This window comes from Globicephala melas, chromosome 7 (assembly GCF_963455315.2).
Source record: "Globicephala melas chromosome 7, mGloMel1.2, whole genome shotgun sequence".
NCBI classification, from domain to species: domain Eukaryota; kingdom Metazoa; phylum Chordata; class Mammalia; order Artiodactyla; family Delphinidae; genus Globicephala; species Globicephala melas.
Window position 1 is genome coordinate 66,952,631 of NC_083320.1, and position 22,572 is coordinate 66,975,202.

Below are 22,572 nucleotides of genomic sequence, written 5' to 3' on the forward strand. Positions count from 1 at the left end.
ATATTTAGAAACGTGAGGGAAAGGTAAAATGACAAACATGGATATAAATCAGTTATTCCTCGTGCTATCACAGTATGGGAATGTTAGATCTAGAAAGTGATAGTTTGCATGGTAAGTTCATAAAATAATACCCCCCAGATGTACCAGAAAGACTGAATATAGCATATTTCATTGATTCTATGGCACCTTAAATTACAAGAAGCATCATTATCTTATATGCTTCCAATTAAATTATGACATACCGTTGATGGTAAGTTACATCTAAGTTACAGAGAAGTTAAATGTGAGAAGGTGTGCTTTTAAAAATCAGTGAAACAAGGTAGTTCCTAAAAGTGCTTCAGTTGATGCCAGACAGCTCAAGAATTAACAGTAAAAAGTCTGATGTGTCCTGGACTCTGATAAATATTCTCTTTCCTCTCCTCGTGTTTTCCCCTCTCTTCTAAACACTTCTCCCTTCACCCCTCCCCAACTTGTCCTTCTTTCTCACTGTGTGAAACAGTTATTAACTTTTTCACTTAGGCATGTCTTATGGTTATTCTGGGAACAAACGACTGCTGAAAAACTGAAATGAGATACTGGAATAACATTGTGTCCAACATAAGCATGACCAGTGGTTTTCTGCTTTGAATATGAATAAGCATTAGCACTTGTGAAGGGTTTTTTAAACTTCAAAGGTGAATTAGTCAGCACTGGCATCTTCACAGGAATTACATGAGTTTTAAAAACACTGAGGCTTCAGAGAACGCTCCTTTGATGAAGTCACTGGAAATGTTAGAGTGGGATTTGTGATCTGACCCTCTTTATTATTCGTATTGGATTTAGGTCCTAAAATAACATGAATATATACATATGTATATGTGTGCGTCCATGGTTTGGGATATTTTTAGGCTTAGTTTTTAATGTTTGCTTTCTTTTATAATGAAGTTAGAGCTGTTTCTTTTGCCTTTTTTTTTTTTTTTACCATGTAAGAGCACACTGAAAGGGCTTCTGATTTCTTGCTTTATAAAATTGAACATCCGCTTGAGTTAGGGTCTTTCTTGCTATCCTCTAGGGAGAAAGAAAGCCCAAGGAAGGCGCAGGCTGCCTGGCTCTTGGCCTGAGACGGAGAGCAGAGAGGGTCAAGAACAGAGTAGAGCACAGGGGCTTGAAGGAGAGACTTTCTGGGCCCCCCTTTGCCTGCAGACCGGCTTTCTTCTCTTGGTTGGAAGCCTAGACGTGGCATGATTTGGCAGTGTCATTGATCTAGACAGTCAGGTGGGACAGTGCTAAATCCCCTGCCGTGCCAGGTTTGGGGCATTTCCAGTAGCAAGGCCACACTGGGCCTCGTGGGCCTGATGCTGGATGGGAAGTGAATTCATACAGCATAGAGCTTCACCTTTGCATTTTGAATTCATACAGAACTTGCAGAAGATCTGTATGGATCCCCAGCCACACAGGTCCTTTAACTCTGAATTAGTTAATCTCTTTATCCCCGCATGCCCTCTAATGTTACTGCTGAAATGTAATGACCTACAAATGTGTACAAGTCCAGAGTTTTTACAGAGGTGGTGTGGGGATGATTCATTCTTGTGACCTTGAGGATTGTGGAAAGAGCCTGGATCCGTGGTCATTTGATGGAACTTGCCTCACCAGACCCTGAGCTATCCTCCTCTGGTTTCAAATGTGAGAAAAAAAAACCAAACCTTTAATTTGATTAAGAAGCCATTGTTGGGTAGATTTTTCTATTACTTAGAGCCGCATTTGTTCCTAAATGATTAGCTCACCATGTAGTTACTTATCATTATTTTCTTATCACTTTGTAATCTTATTCTGGTAAAACTGTCTTTTTAAAATTGAATTCTTTACTTCCAACCATTGAAAAAAGCTACTTTATCATTTGTGTATCTTAAAAAGGATCCCCTCTTGAGGTGGCCTCCTTGCTAGTTTGCACCGATAGAAACCAGTGTCTAGCAGTGCTGGGCAAAGACGCTTCTCCACAGACCTTCCAGCACCTGTGCACCTGTGCTTCCTCACCTCTTCCTCATAACTCAGTCCCTATGATCTCAGGACAGTGGTCTGTGTGCTGTTCCATGTGTATTTTTTGCCTCTTCAGTCCTTGGTATCTTTGCTCATGATACTTGTTCCACACAGATGTTCTTTTTTTTTTTTTTTTAATTCTCAGAGTTCCAGACTTAAAATGGGCCAGAGAATTCACCTTATCTACCTTTGTTCAGTCCGCAGATTTCTTGAAAACTTGCCTATGTTTTCTCTTTGGTCCCATGTGTGTCCTTTCTTCCCTAGAGGTTTTTAAACTCTGTGAGGTTTCCAAGCTACTGTTTTGGAATCCCTAATATTGTCTCCTATAAGGCCATTCATGACGGTGTCAGTCGTCCCTAAAGGGATATTTACACTGTGCCAGGCCCCATGCTGACTGCTGGGGACACAATGGGAAGCACATATTGACATTATTCCTGGTGTCATGCAGCATGCTGAGTAGTAGAAGCTTATGGATAATAATTATGTAGTTGCACATATGCATACGTGAAACAAAGGGCCTGGACCTAAACTGGGAGTAGCGTTGAAAACTTCCCCACAGAATGAATGGTTTATCTGAAGGATGAGAAACAGGAGGTGGGTGGACAGTATTCTAGGCAGCAGTAGTAGATGCAAAGGCCCTGTGTCAGGAAGGAGCATAGCTATTTCAAGAAACTGAGAAAATACATGGTCAGAGTTAGAGAATAAGGAAAGGATTATAGGGAATAAAGTTGAAAGGGGCCACATGGATGTGAAATGGACCTGTTTATGTCAATCAATTCCTGTAATTCTGATATTGGTGACAATATCTATTTTGAGTTAATGAACATGTACTGCTCATGCTCAAATATGTAGTTGAATATCTCTTTCAATGGAGATAATTTGATTCCCTATGACCTGATTTCTCTAAACTATGTACTGTTTTGCTCTTAATAAATATTTGACAGCTAGCAAAATAATGAAGGATAGCAATATGGAAGCGACAGCTTTTCTTGAGCTGTTGGGATCTTTGGGAACAGTCTTTGTTTTTAAATATAACATTTTGTTAGAGGTTTCGAATAAGTAATAATGAATGTATTATTTGCCGTTTCCCTTCAGGGGAACATATTGAGTTGCTTAATTCAAAACATCTAAGACTGTCTCCTCTTATCTTAGGATACTACATTCCTTATTTAGAAGAACATAAAAATCCAGGGCTGCTCTGACCTCTATATAAAAATATTTCACTGATTTAGGTACATTGCCTATCTGTTAAAAATAATGGAGAAAAAAATCTGAAACATTAAAAGATAGCTTTATAATCTTACTGTACTTGGATGATAAAATTTTAAAGAGTGGGAGAAATAAGCTTTACTTTGGGACCTAGTTGAAATCAAATTTCTATGGGCCTTGTTTCTTATTTTCTATTAATTATATATAAACAATATATATAATTAAGAGATATAATAAATGCATTTATTTTTCTGTTGAAAAGTTGTATACTTTTCATTGTGGTAAGATCTTGGTATTTAAATAATGGTGTTTAAATTATTTTAAATTAAATATTAATAAGAATTAATATTTAATTAAATATTAAATGTGGTATTTAAATGTAGTTAATCTAAAAATCAAATTTAAATTCTCCCCAAATAGAAACTTTGACACCCAAGATAACCATGCCCAACCGTCTTTTTCCTTCCCTTTTGCTCTTTCTTCTTTTTCTAAAAAAAAGTCTCTCACTTCATCCTGTGGATTCTTGCTCATATAGTTATGTTTAATCTGTGCTCGTTTTTTACCTGCTGAATAATTATCCCATTTTGCCTCCTTTCTTCTCTGAAGAAACAAAGGATAAGTGATTAAGTAGCTAGTTACTTACCAATGGGTCCAATGCCCCTTTCTGCTCTGTGGCATTGCCAAATGACCAGATGAGAACCCTGAGTTTTTTTTACACATATTCTAGGATGAATCCAGTTTGGAAAGGAATGAGGCATCCCATTCCATCACTTTCTTGGGTCTGCAGGAAGGAGGAGAAAGGCTGACCGCTTAGCCTCTGCCCAGTGCTTTCCTGAAGCTTTCCACATAATCTGTTCTGAGAATCAGAATTTCCGGGGATTATAGCAGATGACTACTATGTGTGCTTTGGGGAGAAAGCAATACATATTGAATTGATTTTCAAATTCAAGCTCTGTGTTTTCAGAAATGGCCTTTGTCTTATATTTTAAATAGTTCATCTCTTTTAGTCCCTTGGCTTTAGGGGCCTCAAACTTCTTTTCTGAAAAGTTAACCATTTCTTGCTCTGTGTATTTCAACATTGTTGTGTCTTCTGCTTTGAAAATGAGTTATGTTAATTTTTTAATCTCTTGCCTCCACTTTTCATGGAGGGCAGCCTAGGGGACTTGAGGTATAAAGTATATAAACTGCCTTGATAAGGATGTCAGCCAAAACAGAGATCTGCTCCACCCACATTCCAGCATATTCTCTGCAGGGGCTACTGTGTCTTTATATTACATTTTCACTGCTAGATGCCATATGCTCCCGGCACAGTTTTTGAAGCTGTAAACCACTCTGAAGGCCAAGGTTGCTCCGATTGTCAGGATTACAGTGACACTGAGGGCTTCCTCAACACAGCCTGTGTGTACACTGTTGGCTGTCCTTGGGAGCTCTCTCTGTTCCTGCTGGTGGGATGTTATAGACAGATCTTATCAATGCATGTTTTTCTTACTAATCAAGTGTGTCTGCTCATTGATGAGACAAAGAAAGTTCCTGTTCTTCTTTAGGGTCCAGGCAGGATTTCTTCCTGCTGGCATGCAATTGCAAATGATCTCGTGGATCAATTGTTATGAATTCTTCTTACCCTATTTTTTACTTTATATAGCAAGGTGGGGATTTGGGCCACTGAACTGGGAATGTATAATATCCCTTTATTAAATAGCATGATTATATGGCCTTCAGATGTCTTTTTACCTTTCAGTATGTAGAGGAAACAGGATACCACTATTTTACTCCAATGATTCTTAAGAGCAGCCCTGCCATTTGGTTTTTACATGGTCACAAAAGTTTGTACCTGGGCTTCCCTGGTGGCGCAGTGGTTGAGAGTCCGCCTGCCGATGCAGGGGACACGGGTTCGTGCCCCGGTCTGGGAAGATCCCACATGCCGCGGAGCGGCTGGGCCCGTGAGCCATGGCCGCTGAGCCTGCGCATCCGGAGCCTGTGCTCCACAACGGGAGAGACCACAACAGTGAGAGGCCTGCGTACCGCAAAAAAAAAAAAAAAAAAAAAAAAAAGTTTGTACCTTAGTTTTAATCCCTACTAGTCTTATATCAATATCTTTACTTATGACTTGACTTTTTTTCTTAAACAGGAGGGTTTAGTATACTAATATTTTTGGCATATTCAACTCTACTAGAGAGTTAAGGCTTAGATTATCTTTCCCTTTTTCATATATTTCAAGGAGAAATAAATAGAAATAAAAATGAGATTTTTTTAACAAAGGCTCCCCATCAGTAGTATAAGGAATTTTTCATAAGTACTGAATAAATCTGAGAGATGACAGGGACTTACTGCTGTGGAAGATCAACCAAAATAAATTTTTATCGTTCGTAGATGAATGTGTATTTTGGACAAATGTCAGCATTAAATGGGATTATTTTTTTAAGAAGAAGAGTTTGAAATGGAGCTCAAACAAAAGTATTGTTTTTTCCTAACAGGTGTTATTAATTTAAAAAATGAGTACATGCACTTATTCCAGAAATTTAAGTTAGCCTCGTCCTTCTAAGTTTATGTGTCTCAGTTCTTGGCAACTTATTTCTTTCCAATTTGCAGCAAAATCAACTGAAGAGATTAATGGCATTTCTAATTGGTTAGGTATCTTTTTCATTTTCCCCAACTTTACCTCTTACTCTATTCTTGCCCTCTTCTTGAATTTGGCTTAGACTTCAGAATGTCTCCAGATTTTCATTTGTTAATTCCTCTGATATAAAAACTAGAGCATGAAAAATAAGAGGCATGCTTCTGTTACCCCAGGTGATGGGCATTTATTGTAAGAAAGCATGGGGTAGTCGGGAAGTCTCAGGAACCTGTCCCGTGGCCACTAGGTCATCCCCAACCCCCTGTTTCCTGGCATGGAATGAGCAGTGGCCTCTGAGGGCACTGAAATGGCAGCTCATCATTGCTCCACATGAAGGAGCAGCCCCAGGTTCGGATCTTCTTTTCCTCTCAGGACTGGTTGTCTTCATGTTGCTTTTGGCAAGAGCACCCACCAGTGTTTGACCCAGTCAGTGTTAACCACAGCCGCCTGGTGGACGGCATTTCTTAGCATCTCAGCAATTGTCTGGCACTGAGATTTGTCTGAAGGCACAAACTTAAAAACAATAGCCTATCCAGATGCAATCATGGGAAACACTGAGATTCCAAAGAGATCTTGGGATCTTCATGAACCACATGTGTTAACCGAAAAATGGAGGAATTGAAGTGAGAGCTCAGACACTTGCACCTGATTTTGGCAGTGTATTTTCATAGCCTTTTTCATATGACTTCACAGCTGCCTCAATGACTTCAAAACTCAGAACTGCCTGCTAATGGCAATATTAAGCCAGTTCTTACCTAGGATTATTTATAAGAAAAATTGTATATCTGTTGCTCTTTGAGAAGAATTTTAATTTCCTGAGGATTAAAATTTAATCAATCATATACTTCGTGACAGAAAAGATTTTTAAATTAAAATTTACAAATATGTATTGAGTACCTGTTATGTGCAAAACATTTTGGTAGGCTTTGCAGGGGCACAAAGTTCATTGTTCCAAAGATCTTTATTAAGCCATACATTGGCTTGGACTAGGTCCCTGGGATATCATGTCAAATGGTGAGTAAATGTAGATTTTCCTTAAGGGAGCTTGCTAGTGCAGTTGAGGAGAAAGATATTCAAGTAGAAAATTACAAAGTAAGAGCTCTAAGAGGGGCACATTATAAAGCCATGGGCAGTCAGGGGAGACTTTCTGGAGGAAGTGCTGTGGGAACTGGGGCCAAATGATAAGTAGGAATTTGCCAAATAAAGCATATTGTTGGTGGCTGGGGCAAAGATTTCAGGTAGATGATACCTCATGAGCAAATAGAAAGAAGAGGTTGCAAATGTTTATCATATCTGGCTAAGGTCAGAGTGACCTGTTCCATAGGCTGATTTGCTGGGGAGTGTGCATGCTGTGTGCGTGCTGAAGAGTTTGGACTTTATTCCATGGGGTCCCACTTCCCTGGTTCTCTATCTCTCTTTATCTTTCAGACTTTCTTGCCTCTAACTCACCATTAAATATTGCAATTTCTCAGGGTTCAGCCCTAGATTCTTCTTTTTCTCATGCTTCTTCCTTTTCTCCCTTGTCAGATATATCCATATCCACAAGTTTACCACCTATAAGCTCAATGATTCTTAAGTCAATTCTGAGCTGAGGATCTTGCATCCCTGTTACTACGGTCATGCTTACCACCTCATCTCCCTCAGGGCCATGCTCCCTGCTTGCTGCACTTGCTGTTCCTGACGCCTTTTTTTGTTTTGTTTTGTTTTGTTTTGTTTGCAGTACGCGGGCCTCTCACTGCTGTGGCCTTTCCCGTAGCAGAGCACAGGCTCCGGACGCGCATGCTCAGCGGCCATGGCTCACGGGCCCAGCTGCTCCGTGGCATGTGGGATCCTCCCGGCATGGGGCACGAACCCACGTCCCCTGCATCGGCAGGCAGACTCTCAACCACTGCGCCACCAGGGAAGCCCCCTGACTCCTCTTAATCCTTAGAATCTGCCAAGTTCCTTCTTGCCCCACGGACTTTGCATGGCTTCGGTTCCCTTAGCTTGAAATGCTCTTACCCTCTCTTTGCCTAGCTACTGCCCACTCCTTCTTCAGGTCTTGGCCTGAATATCACTTTTTCATGGATATCTTTCAGGTATCTCCTAACCCCCATTATATGATTTAGTAACATACTGAATTTTTATGTCCTACTTTGTGACTATTGTTTTTAATACTGCTTTCCCCACTATGCTTTAGCTCTCTGAGGGCAACAGCCAACTCTATGACACCCTTATATATATATATATATATATATATATATATATGGTTTTTTTTTTAAAAAGGGAACTTTATTTTTATTTATTATTTATTTATTTTTGGCTGCGTTGGGTCTTCGTTGCTGCGAGCGGGCTTTCTTTAGTTGTGGCGAGTGGGGGCTACTCTTTGTTGCGGTGCGCGGGCTTCTCATTGCGGCGGCTTCTCTTGTTGCAGAGCAGGGGCTCTAGGCACGCGGGCTTCAGTAGTTGCGGCACGTGGGCTCAGTAGTTGTGGCTCGCGGGCTCTAGAGCACAGACTCTGTAGTTGTGGCGCACAGGCTTAGTTGCTCCGCGGCATGTGGGATCTTCCTAGACTAGGGCTCGAACCCGTGTCCCCTGCATTGGCAGGCGGGTTCTTAACCACTGTGCTGCCAGGGAAGCCCAATGACAGCGTTATACTAAAACACTTAGCAAAGGATGTATGCTTTGCATGGGGTCTTAATAAACACAATGAGCTGCTTGAGTTAGGACAACAAGGAGCCATTGAAGAATTTTAGAAGAATGACCTGATGTGATTGGCTATTAGAAAGTTTATTCCCCTAGCAGTATGGAGAAAGAGTTGGAGAAGGTCTTTGGCTAGAACAAGAGATATAAGTAGGTGAATATTACCACTAGAAACTTACAGCTTCATGGCACACATATGATTAAAAAACACAATTCAAGTATTCCCTGGTCCAGGGGCCCAATGATATTCTCAGCACCCTTTTCATCTCTTGGCATGGTTTACTCCATGTGGGCCCCATTTTCCCAGTCTTTCTCTTCATGAACAGTAGCAGCTTCACCCTACACCTGCCCAGTGGAAAACAGGGCTCACTTTATGGTTATGTGAACGGATGTCTAGATTGGCCCTGACTGACTCTGATTAGGTCATGTGCCCATCTCTGAAATAGTCACTGTCGCCAAAGGGATTCTGAGTGTTGATTGATCAATCTGGATAACAACTATGTGAAGCGGAGGCAGTCATGCACTGGTAAACTGGCTATAAAAACATATATATTTTTAAAAAGGCCTTATTTGTAGCATTTGCCAGTTTCTTTGGTGTACTCCCACCATGGCTGATTTCAAGATGCCTGGCTTGCAGAGTTCCTGAATGTTTAACAATCACCTCTTGCAAGCCAGTTCCAGCAGCTCCACTGTAGCATCACTGAGCTGAAAGTAGAGCTGCCAGAATCACAAAGACTAATGGTGAGGGAGGGAGTGGGTCTCTAAAAGACAATCAGAATGCTCTTAGAAGAGGGATAGGTGCCTGGTTGCCAGTCCAACAAATAAGCCTGCACTCTCCTGCGTAACTTATACTTTGGTGTCGTGATCTCATTTTACTTACGAATTTTTTTTAAAGTTCTTATTTCCTTGAATAACATTTTTAAGTACCTTATAATATTCCATTTTGTGAAAGTACTATAGTTTACCATTCTTTTGTTGTTGTATATTTAGGTTGATAGAATTATACATAATGCTTTGCTGGATAAGTCTACGCCTAAAGCTATTTTCCACATTTATGACAGATTTATTGAGATAGTTTGCCTAAGGGAGATTACTGAGTCAAAGGAATGGACCTTTTAATGCTTTCGATAAATACTTTCCAACAGGTGTACAAAATAGTTTTACCAATTTATATCACTCCTGTCATTGTAAGAGAGCAACTATTTTATTCCACTGTCATTACACATAATTAGAAAAATAATCGATAGAGAATTGACACATCATTTTAATTTTCATTTGTTTGAATTACTGAAAATGTTTAAATGTCTATATTTTTATAAGGTGTATTTCTTATATTGAATTTTCTTACAATTTCCTACTTCTGTGTGTGTTGATCTTACTATACTATTTTCATAGGTATTTAACTTATTATAATTAATTTAATTTATATATGACATATCACAGTTAGTAGTGGAAATTCTAGCACATAGCATAACTTGGTAAATGTTGAGGGGAGTGTTGTATATGAAACTCTCTACTTCTGTATGATTTGGGGTGACATTAGCTGCTGTAATAGATAAAAAATCACAGTGATTTAACAGACTAAAAGTTTATTTCTTGCTCATGTCAAAGTTACATGTGGGCATTCCTAGTTGGGCACCTTCCATGTGGTCATTCAGAGACAAAGCCTCCTTCTGTCCCATGGCTCTGCTCTCCTCTTTAGGTCTTTGTCATCATTTCCATTCAGTGAGAGGCTGGCGTAAGAGAATGGATGACAGTATATGGGAAATTTTTATGGATTAGGTCTGGAGGTGCAACACTGCATGTGCTTACATCTCATTGACTAAAATTCAATCCCATGGACACAACTAATTGCAAGGGAGAAAAGAAAAAGGATTTGGTGAACATCTAGCCAGTCTTTGCCAAAATTTCTATAACCTGAAATAGAGAAATCTTTATATTCTGTTTACTGCTGTTACAACATGTATATCTGGGAATAAATCACCCATGTTACTTGGATTGTTTAAAGATTTAAATATGGAGTGGAAAATTTAAAATATTGATAAGAGATATGTAGCTTTTTAGTAGATCAGAGTGGTGGGAAATGACATTGAATGGTCATTGAATGGCCTCCAGTTTAGACACTGAAGAGAAGAGATTGGAAGTTGTCAGACAGAGTGACTTTGACACATATTATAAACAAGTCTTGGATGGGCAACATTTACTCCATGTACAAGAAAATTAGATGTAAAACAAACTGTATAAGGAATTTGTAATTAGCTCAACTGATAAGTTTGATGACTTACTAGAATGATATTTTTAATAGACTATTTTAGCTCATTTTTTAATTTCTACCTACACAGGTAATTAAAGTATACAGTGAAGATGAAACCAGCAGGGCTTTAGAGGTACCCAGTGACATAACTGCCCGAGATGTTTGCCAGCTGTTGATCCTGAAGAATCATTACATTGATGACCACAGCTGGACCCTTTTTGAGCACCTGCCTCACATAGGTCTAGGTAAGGATACAAAATCATAGTCATATCATTGCTTTTCTGTCCCTTATAGTTTGATCATATGGCAAAGATTTTCTTCACTTGTAGAAAAATAGAGGACAATTATGAATAGTCCTTTTCTTTGTTTTTTATTTTTGGGTTGGTAGTTGAGAGAAAAATAAAGTAGCACAAAATGGAAATAAGAATAGAAATATTAAAAATTTACCGCCCTTCATGGTTTAAATAATGATGTGTGGAAATTTGGGAGCTAAACCATAGAGTCTAAAGTGATGGAAAGATACATCTCATAATAAACTTTAGTAGCACAATTAACGTTTTTTGAGAGGTCAATAAAATATGCTGTTATTTGGACTACTTTTTTTTTTTATAAATTTATTTATTTATTTATATTTGGCTGTGTTGGGTCTTCGTTTCTGTGCGAGGGCTTTCTCTAGTTGTGGCAAGCGGGGGCCACTCTTCATCGCAGTGCGCGGGCCTCTCACTGTCGCGGTGTCTCTCGTTGCGGAGCACAGACTCCAGGCGCGCAGGCTCAGTAGTTGCAGCTCATGGGCCTAGCCGCTCCGCGGCATGTGGGATCTTCCCGGACCAGGGCTCGAACCCGTGTCCCCTGCATCGGCAGGCAGATTCTCAACCACTGCGCCACCAGGGAAGCCCTGGACTACTTTTTGAATTGATTGTAGTGCAGACATGGGAAATATCCACAGTGGTAGTCTCTTTATGGGACTGTATACCCTAAATTTTTCTTGAAGAATGAGTAATCCTTCACATTTTAAAGTCATAAACATAAAAAATAATCGTATTTATTTGCAGTTGGAAATATATCTCTGTATTGTGAACTGTAGAGGCTTTCCCCCTCATATCTTTTAATAAGTTATAAAGAATTTTCATTCTTCTGCTAGTATGGGACAGAATGGGGTGACAATTTTGTCTCCCCTTTCTTATTTTTACAAATACTGCTGTTAAAAAACATGTCCCCATAATAGGTAGATGAGAAAGGAAGGAGTTTGTTATGGCAGTGCCATTTGATTCTTTGAATTTTGTATTAGTTTCCCTTGGCTGCTGTAACAAATTAGCATAATCTCAGTGGCTTAAAACAACCATAGTTTATTCCGTTACATTTCTGGAGGCCAGAAGTCTGAAATCAGTATCAATGGATGAAAATCAAGGTATCTTCAGGGATGAGCTTCCTCTGGAGGTTCAAGGAGAGAATCCATTTCCTGCCTCTTCTAGCTTCTTGTGGCTGCTGGCATGCCGTGGCTATGGCTACATCACTCTAATCTCTACCTCCACGGTCACACTGTGTTCTCTTCTGTCTGTGTGCAGTCTCCCTCTCCCTCTCTCTTAGAAGATAGTAGCATTTAGGCTTTATCCAGAATAATCCAGGATAATCACTTCATTTCAAGATCCCTAAATCAATGACACCTGCAAAGTTTTGTTTTGTTTTTATTTTTTTACCATGTAAGGTAACAGTCACAGGTTTCAGGGATTAAGATGTAGCTATCTTTAGGGGGCTATTATTTAGCCTACCATCAACTCCTTTGCATTGTAAGTCAAACAACTTTTAGTAATAAACAACTTATTCAAAATTATTTTAAATAAGTTGTCAATGACAGGACAATTTGTCCCTTCAATTTGTTTAAAGAATTGAGAATTTTATACCTAGGCATGAGAGTCATTCACTTTCTTGCATAGCTAGCTACCAATATATAAAAATTTTCCTTCGTTTGATACATAGAGGGTTTGCACCTCAGAGCAGCGTACCAAAGTAAGGTTCAGTTCGGATGAGAAGTTTGCCTTTGTCTTATGAAATGCAATAAAGATGATGTTGGCAGAAAAGGTATGTTCTTAGGAGGATCCGTTTTTAAAAGATTCTGGAAAATGGTTCATTTAAAGTCCCTTGCATTCCCTGAACCATTCAGGAAGTGTCTATATTACTTCCAATTTGAAGACTGCTGTCCAAGGATATGTCAGGACCTGAGGAAGAGGACAGAGGGAAGCCTGTGGAAAAGAAGTTTGGATAGTTCGACAGTCTCCACAGGGATTCTGAACCTTAACCCACCCTCCCACCCCCTGTTTGATAGTTGATGAGCGACAACATGTCAGCTGATCTTCACAGCTGAGCATGTACCTTCCAAGAAAACTTGAATTCTGAAGGTATGCTATACTGGTCCGTGTGACTTGCTGTCTCACCCTCGTAGGGCAGAGAAAGTTCAACATATATTTTCTTCATTGCCATTTGTGACTAATTTAACTTCTATTCATGATCATTACTCTCAGAAATATGGTGTTAACTCTCAACAGATACCTGCCGTAATTCCAAACTATTTTGTTTGCTTATGCTTCTAGAAATATAGCTCTCAATTAGTATAATGTATAATTACAGTATTCTATACTCTTAAATTTTTCTTTTAGAGAGAGTTTAAAAGTCATTAAACATCTTTTGCAGTTATAGTCACTACAATTTATCCCTAACAAAGAGCTTGAAGTTCAGTAATAAAATCTACTTTATACATCAAGAAGCAGTTTTCACAAGAGACCGCGGCAAGTCATGTGAGGAATAAAAAGATTTGTGCAAGTCTTTTAATGTAGAAGCTTAAAATGGAACGTTGAGAATTAACTTGAGCTACATACTAAATTTAAACTTTTAGGCATTGAATAGAAATGTATTTCTCCATTACTGTATTTTCTGGAAACTGCTGAAATAAAATCAAAGATGTGAGAATATTGTCTCATGGCTTCATTAACCATGCATTAGACCAAAGCTTATGAGAAAGAAATTTAGTTCCAGAGCTTTTTTTGTGTTCTTTTTTTTCTCTTTGTTTTTACTCAGATAAAAACTTTATACAGTAGAAAAATTGCAGACACTAATGCTACCCAAATACTAATGTATATTAGATTTGCCACCTTCCATTCCTTTTTAAAAAAAATCTGCTGCTTTATTTCTGTAAGGATACACTGAGATGTTAGATGATAAGAGTTAATGAATATCCAACTAAACTCTTGAGAAACAGTTTTTATTCTTTTTCTTTCTTCTACTTCTTTAACAATATAACAAGGGAATAACAACTCTTAAGAGGCTGTGGTCTTCCTCAGCATCAAATGTAAAACCAGTGTGTCTCTGAATTTTATTTGTGTGTGTGTAGCTTATAAATACTCTTGTAGGAGCTATTCAACCTAAGAGTAGTATTCAGGAACATTTTTGCTATTTGTATATTAAAATGAACTAAAAGAACTAGAGTGGGGTGTTTCTGCCCCTTAAACATGCTGCACAGCTGCCGATGCCCTTTGTCAATAGAATGCAGCACTGACATATTCAACTGCAAATCTTCTTTTAGTGGTGATGACGTAAAGAACCAAAGGACACATCATTTGCCAAAACTTTGGTGACCAGCTAGTGAGCTCTGCATGTTGTTCAGGAGACATTCTTGACCTCTCTTTGATTAAAATGATTAGTTTTCAATGAATAGAATTCTAAAAGTGAAGAGGTGGTCTATTATTTTAAAAAAATATTTTTAATACAAAAATAATTCAGCTCACTGTAAATAACAGAAATAAAGATGTCAGGAATTAAACAATACTATCCATTATTTCACAATGCTGAGATAACTTTTTTAGTTTCTCTATTTTAACATAATCTCTAGCCTGTGAGTTCACTTGTGTAGATTACCTTCTTTTATATATGTGTGCATCTTTAAAAAATACTGATTATTTTTAGTTTTTTTTTTTTTTTCTTTCCACCTTACAGATTCCACAAAAGCTAGGAACTAACTCCCCCTGCCTTTCCTGTTGCTTTCCTATAGTTTAATGTGTTAATATTTTAACAAATACCTGTTGACTCTTTTGCACCAAGCCTGTTTTGTGTGTGGATCCCAGGGGTACAGTATGAACACAATAGACAAAAAGCAATGCCCTCATGAGTTTGCATTCTAGTGGGAAGAGAAAGACAAGAGATACATGACTAAAATGTGCAATCTTTTAGGTGGTGATTAGCACTGGGGAGAAAAGGAAGGCCGGGAAAGGGATAGGGAGTCCAGGGCTGGTTGGGAGATGCACTTTAAGTAGATCAGGGAAGGTGTCCCTGACAGTGTGATGTTTGAGTAGAGGTCTGAAGCAGACAGGAGCAGGTCTTGCACTTAAATAGAAGATTGTTCTAGAAGGAGGGAATAGCAAGCGGGAAGGCCTGGACATGGCAATGTGCTTGTGTTCAGGAAACAGGACTTAAGGAGTCAGTAAGGTGGAAAGTAATGGAAAGGGACTGCACAGAGCTACCACAGAGCCAGCTCATGCAGGGTCTCCCAGGCCATAGAGGGGACTGGACTTTTACCCTGAGTGAGGGAAAAAGTAACTGTAGGTCTCTTCGTCAGAGAGCAGTATGGTCTGACTTAGTTTTAAAGTCTACTACTCAGAAGACCCGAACGCAAGTTTTGACCATTTGGAGGCTAAGCAACTTCGTTTTGCTTTTACATCAAACTATCTGTGGCTTCCGGGCTTGATCCTTGCCCATCTCTCATTTCTGCCAGTCGCGCATGCCACATTGTACCATCTTCATGTCATGGTCTGCACATGTACAAGGCTTAGTGTTTGTGAGATCCTGAAGCCTTGTAGGCAAGAATATTGTGACTTAGGAGATAGATGAGAGTGGGGAGTTTTCTGCCTCTAGTTCACTTTAATATCCCAGATAAGCTTAGGAAAGTTTCAGAGACATATTACGTGGTTAATAGATGTGCTACTGTTGTGTGTGAACCATTAAAACACACCACAAATTACTAAAGTCAGAAGGGGGAGCACATGGCATTCAAAATATGGTTATGGAATTCAAAGTCTGTTTTCAGAATGACACTTTGTGTGGCAAAAAACCCTCCAATTTTATTGGTATTTTTAATATGAATGCATATGTGTGATAGCTACTATTAACGTGCATCTTATGTGTGCAGGGCCCCTACGTAGAGGTTTCACATTCATCTTGATAGACACTCTCAATATTTAGCCTCATAGCAACCCCGCAATGTACATTTATTTCATCTCCATTTTACACATAAGAATACAAAGAATCAGTGATAAAAAGTACCTGGCCCAGAGTCAACCTTGCACAAATCTAGGTACCTGTCAGATTCTCAAGTGTATGCATTTTCTGTGGAAGCAAGTTTGTTATTTCCTCACTTCACTAGGTCAGGCCAGTGTTTTCGGGATTCTGTGGTTGGTTTGTCTCTCTCACTTTCCGTCTGCATCTCTCATGCAGGCTATAAATACAAATTTAAATTCTGAAACCTCAAGAACATTTTCAGACAAACCTAGGTAGTACTGAAATTATTGGAATCAAACTGAGCCAGCCTGGTCCACGTTAGAGCAGAGCCAGCTATCTATCTTGGCGGAGAAGAGGATCACTTTGGAAATGGGCTGTTGTTGAATTTATATACATTGTGAATGGTAATAGGACAGTTGGAGCTTTGAATATGATATCAATATTTCATATCCTCTGTCCATAGTTATTAATATGCTACCAAGAATTTTCATAGGTAGAGTAAATCATGGAAGGCAGCTAAATATCCTGATTCTGTTACAAATTGCTGATTGGCCTGATTTTGGGTCGTGTTATTATGAGTTTCTAGTACTACATACAGCTTTATAGACATTGGATTTAAAATACCAGTATATCACCAAATATTTCCCCTTCTCTAGTGATATAACAACCCGTTTTGTAACCGGTGTGTTTTACTTCACAGCCACTGGATGTCACTATAGTTCCCCAGATGGAGTCCCCTGCCTTTACAATTATTGTAAGAGGATGGTGGGTGGGTGGGGGGAAACTTCAGTTTTAAGTCTTCTAGAACTTAATGGGATCCATGTTTGCTTTGCTCCCATTTTGATTCCTAATTGAAGCCATGGTATGAAGCAGCGGCAATTAACACAATACCTCAAGCGCATACCTATAGATTCCTCGGGAAGTGGAATTAATTGTATTTTAGTGTCATTGCTAGGGACCGCTGAGATTTCTATTGTGAGTATCATTGTGGAGTGGCTTTAATAAGCAAAATGAATGACTGCAGGCTTTTAATGAAACCATTTTTATATGTGCAGCTAAACCCACATGATCTCTTTAAGACTGAAGCAATGCACAGCAGCGGTGAGGGAACACTTCACAGCCTCCTGCTTTGAAGCTGCTCCTTCACTTTTTTCTTCTTTGCAAAAGAAACAGAAGTGTTTTTTCTGTTGTCTGGCACTGATACTGATATGTAGTTGTACTTTCTGTGCTATTTGGAACCTACCAGCCATCAGAGTTGTGACCACCCTCATCACCAGTGGAAATAATTGTGAAACCCTTAGGACATGTGTGCCTCCTTCTCTATCGAGACTTATGTAGCCCTGATCTGAGGGTTAAGGCGACATGTGCTCTGGTAGCACACTAAGGCTGGAGATGGGAAATGTGAAGCCAGCAAAGAGTGCTCATAACTAAATCTGCCTTGTGGTCCAGCTGATTTTTCCTTTTCAGTATTCTCATAGCCTGAGTTCAGCTCTCATCATCTCTCTTCTCAGGAATTCCTTTAGCCTTACAGTTGGTCCTTCCTCTTGCCTCTGGTCATACCGAAGTGATTCATCTGAGTGCAGACCTTGATTCACCTTGCCTTAGGGTCCAAGGTCCTTTGCAGACCTTGTAGTACCTGTGACCTGACTACCCTTCCTACCTCAAGCCTTGTGTCTTACACCTCCCTCCTCTAAGTTTATACATTAGAGAACTGCCTGTAGTCGCCTGCATTTCTACTCCTTGGGTTCCTTGCTCATGCTGTTAAGATTCTCAGGAAGCCCTTTCTCACCCATCTTTACCTGGCTAACTGCTATGCATCTTCCAAGGCTTACTTGGAATGTTAGTTAAAAATAGCAGTAAAGTATAACTGTATAATAACTGCTAGCCATTTCCTAAAAATTCCTATGAAAACAAAGATGGAACCCCTCAGCTGTCCAAGCTGACTGACAGCTAACCTAGTGCCACGGTCTGGGGAGAGGAGAGATAGAAGAGCCGTTGGAGGCATCCCATGCTCAGTCTTATGAAGTAGAGTCACCCTTTCCATTTGAGAGCAGGTAGGGAGACACACCTGCCCCTCTCATATGCCTGGGTACAGACTTTGGCTGCTCAGAAGCTACTTGTTTTTTGAGGCAATTGGCATACTTGCTGGCACTACCTTTTCTCATACATCCATTAGGAAATTACAACCTCCCCCCAACACCCCTCCCCCCAAAAAAGAGTGGTGCAGGAAGCACTAGGAGTGATAGAGGTAAATTGTGTCCTGGGAGGTGATTCTCCCACAAGTACACACTATAGGTGGGTGTGGAGAACAAGCAAATCTGGATAAGAAGCAGATTTAAGGCTGTTCAAGCAGGATTATTTACAGTATCAATTAATGAGAAAAATAAAACCTAATGCTATTATAATAGGGGAATGTTATAAATTACAGTATATTAATAGGATGTAAGTTATGCTGCTTTGAATCATGTTTTTGGAGCTTTTCCTTTGAAAACTGATGTGGACAAGTGTAAGATTGTAACAGTGATTGAATAAAGTATATATTTTTCACAGCATTTAGGAAACATTGTATATATGTTTATATGTGTACAGTGTTTTCTAAATGCTGTGAAAAATATATACACATAAACTCACATAGTCCCAAAGAAAAAGACAATAATGTAATGTTAAGTGCTTATTCCTGACTGACAGTTTTAAAGATGGATTGTGATTGTCGGCTCTGTTTTTCAAATTTTCTGTAATGGAAATGTATTATTTTAGTAATCAGGGAAAAAAAGAAATAAACGCAATTTTTAAAACTTATTAAGAGATTTTTAAAGACTTAGTTCAGACAACTTCTTGAAGCCCCAAGTTGGATCAAGTACCCATCTTCTACACTGCTATAACATTTTCTGCAACTGTCTTAATAGTGATCATATTATTAAAACTAGTCCATAATTCCATAAGCAGTGGAACTCTCTGTATATGTACATCTTTGTAACTCAGGGTCTAGGACAAATAAATGGCTTTTGAACTAAGGTATACTAAACTATAAGTTGTTATATCAAGTAGTTCAAAGGATGGATTACAAAGTACATAGAAGGAAGAGACTTGAAAAAGAAGCCAAAGAAATCACATGCCATGCCCAGATGGAAATTTACTCTGAGTCCTTAAAGGGTTCATTGGATAACTTAGAATTCATGGAAGCTGTTTCTAAGCTCTTCAGGTATTAACAGTCAGCTTGAGATAATATATATGCAAACATTTTGTGGAAAAATAAGGCTTTCTCTGAATACAAGTTGTGATCATTGAGTCTGAGTTAATATGAGGACTGTTTCACTCTGTTGAAGAATGATCCACAAGGCCTTTATACCCATCAGCTTTCATGTCAAGATTTTCCTATTATTGCACTTGGGAAGCTGAATCTGGCAGTGGCAATTTTCCAGGGAATCTTGCTGGTATTAAGCAGTTTTCTTAGGTTAAGGAAACTTTTAGAAATTGAGCCTTGCTTTATTCTTTGCTTCTCCAGTTTTTGTTTTGCTTGGTCAGAGACTGTTCATTTTTATCTGAAAATAAGATTGACAAAATGTATGTAGTTTCTACCTAGCACAGAGAAGTACAAGGACCATTTGTCTCCTGGAGTTTCCTGTAACAAAGGTATACAAAGAATTGTTTTCTGGGTGAATTAGAGCTAAAAGCCACTTTTGTTTCTTCTCTTATCAAGTGATGGGAAGAGTAGGGACTCCAGTTTCTATTTGATCCTCACTCTGTACTTTCAGTAGATTCAGTGAAGAAATCCAGGTAGAAGGTCACAGGTGAACACTTTCCATTCTGGGAGGATTGAGGTTTTTTAAAAGACTTTGAAGTTAAATCAACAGTTTCAGAAGAAACTTCTCTCTTCTATTTTTTTTTAAAAGAAAAAGTTTTGTGAAAATTAAATAGAAAACAGAATTATGTGTAGTTATCACTGTTCGGTAGTATTTCATTCTATTAACGTAAGACTTCACTGATCTATCAGAAACAAAAATAAAACTTAAAGCGATATGAAGCTTTTGTTGTTGTTTTAAGAAAGCTTTTTTTTCACTCTTTTTGAAGGCTTTTTTTCTTTTTTTCCTCCGTTTTGGTTGCTGTCTTGAAGTGACTTAAGACAGCTTCTCTCCTATTTTTCTACCTACGTAAGAGTGATATTTGATCATTGTAATAATTCACTTTACAATCCCTGAAAAATTCTTCAGAAAGCTTTTTAAATAGACTTGTATCTGTTAAATTTTAATAATACATCTTAATATAGTATTTTAGATGAATTTATGAAGTTTTAAAAGTAAGGTTTTTTAAAGAAAAATCACGTTGAATTTATTTGAATTTTACCAGGGGTCATTTCTCAAATGGTAGCTCAAAAAGTCTCTGAGTTCATTCTGGGTGACAGCTCCTAATATTGTTTCTTCAAACATTACAGCAAAAAGCCCCTAAATATAGAATTAATAATTTTTTTTGATAATTAAAAAATATAAGTTACTTAGTAGAATTACTGAGTTGGTTAAAGTCTGCTTGGTTGTAGAATGGGGCTATAGAGGAAGAGTCAAGAGAAAGTTATGGGAAGCCATCTAGACAAGGGTTTTGTTTTGGTTTTCCTTTCTTGGGTGTTGGTGATGATGTCTTATACTACGCTTAGTCCTTGGCAAAACAAAGCTGGTCTTCAGCCACTTTTCACCTCCCTTTTAAGCATTTTTCTTTTCCTCTCAAAGTAATCCATCTAGGCATCTTATATCCTCTTGTTGAACTTTCTCCCTGTTAAGGTCTGTATTTAGTTCAATATCTGCACTTTAAAAAAACACAAATTTTGGGACTTCCCTGGTGGTGCAGTGGTTAAGAATCTGCCTGCCAATGCAGGGGACACGGGTTCGAGCCCTAGTCTGGGAAGATCCCACATGCCACGGAACAACTAAGCCCATGCGCCACAACTACAGAGCCTGTGCTCTAGAGCCCGTGAGCCACAACTACTGAAGCCCGTGCGCCTAGAGCCCGTGCTCCGCAACAAAGAGAAGCCACCACAATGAGGAGCCCACGCACCGCAATGAGGAGTAGCCCCCACTCACTGCAACTAGAGAAAGCCTGCGTGCAGCAACGAAGACCCAATGCAGCCAAAAATAAATTTAAAAATAAGCTAATTTTTAAAAAACCACAAATTTTCTGTAAGATGTGAATAGCTGATAATCAGGCCTCTTAGGGTTCTTTCGGTTATTTATTTATTTATTTTTAAATTTTATTTTATTTATCTTTTTATACAGCAGGTTCTTATTAGTTATCCATTTTATACATATTAGAGTATACATGTCAATCCCAATCTCCCAATTCATCAAACCACCACCACCCCCTGCCACTCTCCCCACCTTGGTGTCCATATATTTGTTTTCTACATCTGTGTCTCAATTTCTGCCCTGCAAACCAATTCATCTGTACCATTTTTCTAGGTTCCACATATATGCATTAATATACGATATTTGTTTTTCTCTTTCTGACTTACATCACTCTGTATGACAGTCTCTAGATTCATCCACGTCTCTACAAATCACCCAATTTTGTTCCTTTTTATGGCTGAGTAATAGTCCATTGTATATATGTACCACATCTCCTTTATCCATTCGTCTGTCGATAGGCATTTAGGTTGCTTCCATAACCTGGCTGTTGTAAATAGTGCTGCAATGAACATTGGGGTGCATGTGTCTTTTTGAATTATGGTTTTCTCTGGGTATATGCCCATTAGTGGGATTGTTGGGTCATATGGTAATTCTGTTTTTAGTTTTTTAAGGAACCTCCATACTGTTCTCCATAGAAGCTGTATCAATTTACATTCCCATCGACAGTGCAAGAGGGTTCCCTTTTCTCCACAGCCTCTCCAGCATTTGTTGTTTGTAGATTTTCTGATGATGCCCACTCTAGCTAGTGTGAGCTGATACCTCATTTTAGTTTTGATTTGCATTTCTGTAATAACTAGTGATGTTGAGCAGCTTTTCATGTGCTTCTTGGCCACCTGTATGTCTTTTTTGGAGAAATGTCTATTTAGGTCTTCTGCCTATATTTGGATTGGGTTGTTTGTTTTTTTGATATTGAGCTGCATGAGCTGTTTATATATTTTGGAGATTAATCCTTTGTCAGTTGATTCACTTGCAAATATTTTCTCCCATTCTGAGAGTTGTCTTTTCATCTTGTTTGTAGTTTCCTTTGCTTTGCAAAAGCTTTGAAATTTCATTAGGTCCCATTTGTTTATTTTTGTTTTTATTTCCATTACTCTAGGAGGTGGATCAAAACAGATCTTGCTGTGATTTATGTCAAAGAGTGTTCTTCCTATGTTTTCTTCTAAGAGTTTTATAGTGTCCGGTCTTACATTTAGGTCTCTAATCCATTTTGAGTTTATTTTTGTGTATGGTGTTAGGGATTGTTCTAATTTCATTCTTTTACATGTACCTGTCCAATTTTCCCAGCACCACTTATTGAAGAGACTGTCTTTTCTCCATTGTATATCCTTGCCTCCTTTGTCATAGATTAGTTGACCATA

General features: G+C 38.7%; 1 protein-coding gene across 2 annotated transcripts in view; it reads left to right on the forward strand.

The window, feature by feature from the left end:
• The window catches only part of GRB14 (growth factor receptor bound protein 14), a 125,999-nt gene that overhangs the window by 64,624 nt on the left and 38,803 nt on the right, over nt 1-22,572 (forward strand). For both annotated transcript variants that reach the window (XM_030852583.3, XM_030852593.3), the window contains one exon: nt 10,864-11,020. In XM_030852583.3, the coding sequence (XP_030708443.1) occupies nt 10,864-11,020 (157 nt within the window). The remainder of the gene's footprint in view (nt 1-10,863; nt 11,021-22,572) is intronic.